Source organism: Nelusetta ayraudi, unplaced genomic scaffold, assembly GCF_046127955.1.
Source record: "Nelusetta ayraudi isolate G7.1 ecotype Tasmania unplaced genomic scaffold, CSIRO-AGI_Nayr_v1 ptg000027l, whole genome shotgun sequence".
Taxonomy (NCBI): Eukaryota; Metazoa; Chordata; class Actinopteri; order Tetraodontiformes; family Monacanthidae; genus Nelusetta; species Nelusetta ayraudi.
Window position 1 is genome coordinate 6,252,129 of NW_027466077.1, and position 6,710 is coordinate 6,258,838.

General features: G+C 42.7%; 1 protein-coding gene across 2 annotated transcripts; it reads right to left on the reverse strand.

Moving 5' to 3' along the window:
- Positions 1 to 717: 717 nt before the first annotated feature.
- LOC142890986 (1-acylglycerol-3-phosphate O-acyltransferase ABHD5-like) lies at positions 718 to 4,385 on the reverse strand. 2 transcript variants are annotated; one of them, XM_076030375.1, is made up of 7 exons: positions 4,261 to 4,385; positions 3,486 to 3,568; positions 2,685 to 3,087; positions 2,453 to 2,604; positions 1,558 to 1,669; positions 1,295 to 1,475; positions 718 to 1,047 (listed from the first exon to the last, which is right to left on the reverse strand). In XM_076030375.1, exons 1-7 carry the CDS (start codon positions 4,302 to 4,304, stop codon positions 913 to 915), a joined length of 1,110 nt encoding a protein of 369 aa, XP_075886490.1. In that variant the 5' UTR covers positions 4,305 to 4,385; the 3' UTR covers positions 718 to 912. The 2 variants fall into 2 exon arrangements, with proteins under 2 accessions (XP_075886490.1, XP_075886491.1); XM_076030376.1 differs by having other exon boundaries at positions 2,697 to 3,087; positions 4,261 to 4,381.
- Between the last annotated feature and the right edge of the window lie 2,325 nt (positions 4,386 to 6,710).

A 6,710-nucleotide genomic window follows, 5' to 3' on the forward strand; every position in this document is an offset into this window, starting at 1 on the left:
CTGGAAAGTCCGTCGACACAACAAGTGCACAAGCTTTTTAAACAAAATCTATTTGTTTTTTTTTCTGAGTTCGTTCTTTCTAAAATCCAGCCAGAAATGATCTGTAAGTGAGAGGATGAAGTATTTTTCCTTACTCATAGCACTCAGGCCCAGTTCTTTGTTGTTTTCACAGCAACAAAAAGTGGAACAGAAAGTTATATAGGTTGCAAGATTCAAAATACACTGAAGCCCTGCAGTAACCCACAAACATATACAGTACTACTATTATGAATATTTTCCATGCATATGAAAAATGTTAGGCCATAGAAATGTCAACATGAATAACATTCACCTCAAACGCCTCTCTTGTTTTCGTCTGGTTTTGTAGACTCACGTAAAAAAGCCAGGTTGTTTAATTCATGCCAAAACAGAAGTTCTATTTTTAGTCCCACACACAATCTGACCCTATTCTGTCACTTCAGCTGTGGCGAGGCAAAAAGCTCTTAAGGCATCACTGTCTTGGTCTCCCTTTGTGCAGGATTCATTGCTACCCCATCATCCAATAAGTAGCGGTCGTGTGAATACCCCGTTGCTGTGCTGCCACCTGCTGGCTGCCCTCAGCCGTGGTGCATTTCAAAAAGAGTTAAGAAGCTATTTAGCTTCTCTATTCTCCTATCACAATGCAAACATCCGTCACATTGATTAGACTCAAAACCCAAACAAGAAACACACACAGGATGCAGAACATTTGTCATTTATTTACAAAAACTGCTTGATACGAGGCTACGGGTATCTCGTGAACCCTGACCTTGGGCAGAGTTACACTGTGGAACAATGGGCAAAGTGTCGTCAGTCAATGGTGGGTCTCTTTTCAGAGTAAAGTGCGTCATATGTGGGATAAACCCATGTCCCTCTCTGTGTCCTGGATGGTGGCTAGATAGAACCATTCCCACTACTGGTTGATTGAGGTTCTGCTGTTTGTGCCATACTTGCGAGGATCTGCAGGACAGTTTGGTTGAAGTCGTCCGGCTGGTCAGCAAAGACATAGTGACCAGCTCCTCTGATCACCTAAGAGACACAATAACACAACCTGCTTGAAAGAATGACCACCAGGAAAACAGTTTGGTGGGCAGGGACAAGTAAAGCCAATCATCTTGCATTTATTGATTTATTCACATGGGTTATTCCATTACTGTTTTCTATTGACTCTTAAACATGTGAAATCAAAGCAGCTGATTTAGGAAGTGTACTTTTTGAGTATTTAAACGGTAAACAATCACAATTTGACAGGGGGAGAAAAAAAAAACAACCTTACCTTTATTTCTACATCCGGTCTGGTTTTCTTGAACGCATATCCAGACTCACTGTCGATGTTGGAGCGTGAGCCGTAAATGAAAGAAATGGGAATGTGCGTTGGGACCTGGCCAATCCTCTCTAACATGGGCCTTTTAGCCCAGCCATATGGAATGGTCATGTTCCTGAAGGCGGTCTCCCCACTGAAACGCATAAATACATCCTGGTGAGCACACAGTGGTTTTGGCAAGGAGGTCAAACATCAGCGCAATTTGGTTTCTGCACCTTGGAGTCTGGGCGTTCAAGTGGTAGATGTAGTCCGAGACTGTGTTGTCCTCGAATGCCGCCGAGTATTTCTGCTTGAAGTCTGACCTGATTGTCTGAACCAGCATTGGACCTAAGAGAAATGAGGACACAAATGTCAGAATTAAGAGAGCGAAACACTTCACGCACAGAGAGCAGCCAGCAGTCCAGCAGTGCATGCACATTATCTTACGGACAGGGTGACACCTCTATTAAGTCATTAAAAAAGCAGATCTATAGGGGCCCCATGAGCCAAAATTCACTTTCCCATTGTTTTAGAGTGCGTGTGAAGAGACCATGCTTGACATGTTTTGTTGGCTCCTCTCTCAGAAATTGTTTGAAAGCACAGTGATTAACAGCTGCCCCTTGTGATGTCACAACGGACAGTGATACCTCTAGGAGGTTAGTGACAACACCCTCTGAGGCTGTTTTTCAGCAACATTACTTTGCCCCCCCATTTCCCTCCAAGCATGTTGAAACAACAAATTCTCTGTTCATCTAAAACTGTCCTTGAGGCTGTAAACAGAGGGTTAAAAATGCCCCTTTTAGGAGAGCTCCAGTTTTTTTTTTCTTAGGTGGTAATTGCACAAGGCTGCTCCACTAGAGTCTAGAATGTTCGATCTGAATCAGGGTATAATTTGGTGCAAAGGAGCTAAAATAGACTTAAACTATTGCCACCCACCTCTAGTTCAAATAGAGGCTCTTGGGAAAGCTTCATAAGTATTTCTGAACTGAACAAAGTGGCCACTTATCTATTTTCAAAAAATTAATCTGATATAATTCTATTGATTTCCTGTTTAAATAAAACTAAAAAAATAATGCCCGATACTGCTTCCCCAAGCTGCACGAGTGTGTGTGCCTATGTTTGTGAGCTGACCGAGAGGCCCAGCCAGCCTAAGTCCAGCCAGAGGGTTGAAGGGACTCATGACGGCTCCCATGGCTCTGATCCACACTGGGATGGCGTGGTGGTCGGGGTTGTCTGGGCGAGCGGGGAAGCCCCACGGCTCCACCAGCAGCAGGTGTTTCACTCTGTGCATGGAAACGACAGCATTTAGGTTCATCAGAAATCATTTTTACTTTCAACATTCACAACGCAACCAATGTGGCACCTGTGGGGGTACTTGATCGTGTAGGCAGCAGACAGGTATCCTCCGAGGTTGTGGCCCAGCAGCACCATCTCATCCAGCCCCACCCTCTCCCTCCACTCCTCCAGGGCGGCCACAAACTGCTCCTCGGCCCCCTCGGGGTCGCTCGCAAAGTGTGGGCGGCTGCTCCTCCCAAAGCCTAGAAGGTCCGGAGCGTAGACGGGTCCGCTGCTGGCCAGATAGTCCAAGTTTTGGGCCCAAAGTGCCACTCCGCCTCCAAAGCCGTGCAGCAGAACCAGAGGGGTCCTGGGCTGAGCGGGCAGAATGGGCTGAAAACGTGGCTGTGTGTGTGTGGAAAAGGCGAGGGTCCAAAGATAGTTGCCTCCAGAGATCCGGACGTGCTGGCGAGAGAAAGGCAGCCTCACAACTGCAGCGGAGAGGAGGATAATGGGAGAAATAAAAGGGACTGGATTATAAATAACTATTATGTAGAAAGAAAGAAATTGAACAAATGATTGTAATTATTACTGCCATTTTTTTTAAGACTCATGTAATCAAACTGTTCATAACATGTAAATATCTTGTTTTTATCATTTTTCTTACTCTTTTTGTTACTGTAATTAACAAATTTCCCCAACGTGGGTTTAACAAAGTTGTTCTATTCTACTCTATTAAAAACTCACATATTTAAACGTATAATTTACAGATAACCCCAAGATCCTACAAAATCTCAAGCTCTTTGTTGAAAACATAAACGACAACAACGAAAACCCCAGCTCCGATCATTCCAAACACTTAACTGGCTGTGTGTCACCAAACACTTACTCTTGAGCATTTTTTCCTCGGCATCTCTCAGCTGAGAAGGAGATGTCGGACACCAGGAGGGGAGCCAGTTCGACATCCAGGAGCTGCGGGTTCACAGCAAAGCAGGGGGGTGAAGAAGCATGCAATTACAGATTTAAAAAGAAAAACGAAAAAAACACGAAATTGAACTTTGACCACAGGACATTCCAGTTATCAGCACAGCTGATATGTAATCTGTGGTGCGTCTGTCCGAATCCTACAGTTAGAATAACCTGTCAAAACAGAAAACAAGCGCAAGGATACTTGCGGGGAGGCTTAATGCCGTTTGTACTCATCTACACTCATAAGTTTGCGTTTTCATGTTGTACTGGGCTCATTGGATTTGGGCAGAAATCACACGTAAAACGCCGTAAAAATGTTTACAACAGAGGTGTGTCATTTTACAGCAGGGATCTGCTTCCTGGAACACTCTGTTGCCCAAATGAAGCTGTACTGACAGAACAGACAAATCTGATCGGTGGAGAATTCTTTTTCGGCGAAACGCACACGCGCACACGCGCACACACACACACACACACACACACACACACACACACACACATCAGTCGCGTTTACTGACTGTAAACTTTACAGTCAGTAAACACAACTCAGTCCAGACGTTGAGTTGATGGAGTTGATTAGGTAAAGTTTTGAAGCGTAATCTGACGTCATTATGACTAGCTATTACGAAATAAAAAAAAGAATTAAAAAAAAAAGAAAACCAATCACACTTTGTTTAGAACGTATGAAAATGCACCTGTTCTCCTGGTTGGGTTCAATCTGCTCCGCCATCCTCCGCATGGTGAAACGCGACGTGAAGCCACTCGACCAGCACTAGGAGTGCGGCGTCTCACGCTGCGTTTAATGACATCTTGTAGATATGAGCAACCATATTTGGCAGTGGGACTCATACTGGCCATTTGAACCAGAATATTCGATGTGTTGAGGCCACCTTTGATCTGATTTTAGTAACCTGTTTTCATTTTGCAGTGCTGGTCTCTTGCCATGTAATCTCTCATGGAGATATTAACGTTCATATTTTCTACGAAACTGAAAGGCAACAGCACCTATATTTCGTATTTTTCTTCCTTCAAGAACACACCCATTAGTTACTTTTGTTTTTTGTGCAACTTTAGACGTATTTTGCCCGCAGTTCCAAGCAACGACGAAGAAGTGGGAGCACACACTCTTGCGGCTCGAACCAAACATGTTGAATTGAATTCTTTATTCGTGCATAAAAACATACCGTAAATAATACCGTAAATAAAACAAGCAAAAAAAAGAATGCAGCATACAAGTCCTAGTACAAGTTTTTAGCTAGCCCTAAAATGAGTAAGTTTGACCATTGCATTTTAAAGTTTGCACTTGTAAGTTTAAGCCTTGTATTTGAAGCTTATCTAATTTTGTGTAATGCAAGTTGAAGATTCTTTTTGGGACATTGAAGCAGAATATGTTTTGTGTTTTAGAAGGCATAATGTTTTAGATAGGTTAGTCCAGTTCGTCCAAGCTACCCTTTCCTCCTAAAACAAACAAAAAAACAAAACACGGAATAGTTTCTAGGGTGTGGTTCTGAAACATAATGTGAAATTGAAGAATATCTGGGAAAAGCGCTGACATGAAAACGGCTTAAAAATGTAATTATTTATCTATTTAACTTGGATTTTTTTTTCCATTCCCCCTTCAGATGTCTCGACGTGGTTCGTCCCTCTCAATCAGCTCTAATTGACCCAATTACAGTTCACCGACGCGGTTGTGGCGGGGTTTGGTGTCCGTGGCTGTCTTTTACCAGGTAAGGGTTCGAGAATGTTGGCGGCTGTTTTGTAAAAAGTAACTGCTCGATAATGAACAGTTAGTTTTCAATGTGTTCAACGCTTGTTTAATTTAGTATTGAACCCACAAACTGCTCCCTTCAATGACAATTCGACCCCATTGTGTGCAACTTTATCGATTTATGGTAAACTCATGACACCCAGTGGCCGTTTACGGTACTGCTGTTGGCGCTGATAAATATGAAATATTTAATAATTTTTAATAGCATTATCTTTGCAAAAAAATGAATTTAGTAAAGCACTTTACAGGCTTATTAAAACCACAGGAATTTTTCATTTTTGCCAGGGTCGCTGAAAAAAATGCATCTTGTGTTTTTCGTGATTCAATGACAAACAAAGAGATGACTTGAGCCTCCTTGAACTAACGTCTTTGCTGATAATAGGGAACACAATGGCACAGAGGTTAAACCTTCCCTTATCTGCAAGCTTTTCTAAATCTAATTTAAGATAGCTAAGACGTGAGATTGAACAGAAAATTAATTTAATTCCTCATCAAAGATTTGAGTGCAGTGATTGATCTGGCTTCTTCAGGAATAACACTTTTTGGACCACAGATTCTTTCTTTTTTTTAATACTGGATCTCATTAAGATGTACGAAGCAGTTTATCTAGATATTTTTGGACATGAGAATCCTCCTCAAAAGGTTTGTGTCACCTTGTCAGTAAAATGCCAGTTATAGCCAGAGGAGATATTGAAGGCTCAACTTTTAATTAGTTCACAGTGTTTTCAGCTTTAATTTGCCACATTAATACAATGCACTTTTTGTGTTAGAAGATTTTTGCAGCAAAAAAGAGTTGGAACCCAGTTGTGGGTCTGTTTTATTTTGTCACTCAGTGTCACTAAATGTGAAAAATTGGTATAATTTTACTTTACCAAGATTATGTAGTGTTGTTTTAGGTGAAAACATAGAAATTCCATCTAATGTCATGTGTAAAGATATTTACACAAATTTTTGTGTGGTAGTGGTGATTGTCCTCCTCTTCCGTGGCGTGGATCGTTTGTGAGGGACCCCCCGCCGACCCTGATCCACAAGGTGGCGCACTTGCGCTCTAAAAGTAAGCCAGAGAGCCTCTCCCTCTCTCACCGCCTCTGTCCTTCATCCCTCAAACATGATATTCCACTCATCCCGCCCACTTCTGACGCCTCTTGGACTATGGGCTGACTGAGTGGCTCCTAAGTGCTTCATTTCCTTTGCTCTTGTCCTGTATGTGCACATAACGTCCGCTCACTCTGCTGAGTACTCTGAAATTCATAAGCGAGCAGTGAGGCTGTAGCCCCGGAGAGTTGCGGCGACGGCGCTCCAGCTGTCTGGACGCCAGTAACTGGGTGAAGCTTTTAAAAAAAGAAAAGGGGGCGTAAAGCTGCATCGCGGTGACGG

What these genes read in the sequence shown, in the direction of transcription:
- LOC142890986 (XM_076030375.1), bottom strand. Translation starts at nt 4,304, where the DNA reads ATGCGGAGGATGGCGGAGCAGATTGAACCCAACCAGGAGAACAG. An exon ending in CGAGGAAAAAATGCTCAAGA is followed by an intron (nt 3,088 to 3,485) that starts GTAAGTGTTTGG and finishes TCTCCGCTGCAG; the next exon opens with TTGTGAGGCTGCCTTTCTCT. An exon ending in TAGGCTGGCTGGGCCTCTCG is followed by an intron (nt 1,670 to 2,452) that starts GTCAGCTCACAA and finishes CATTTCTCTTAG; the next exon opens with GTCCAATGCTGGTTCAGACA.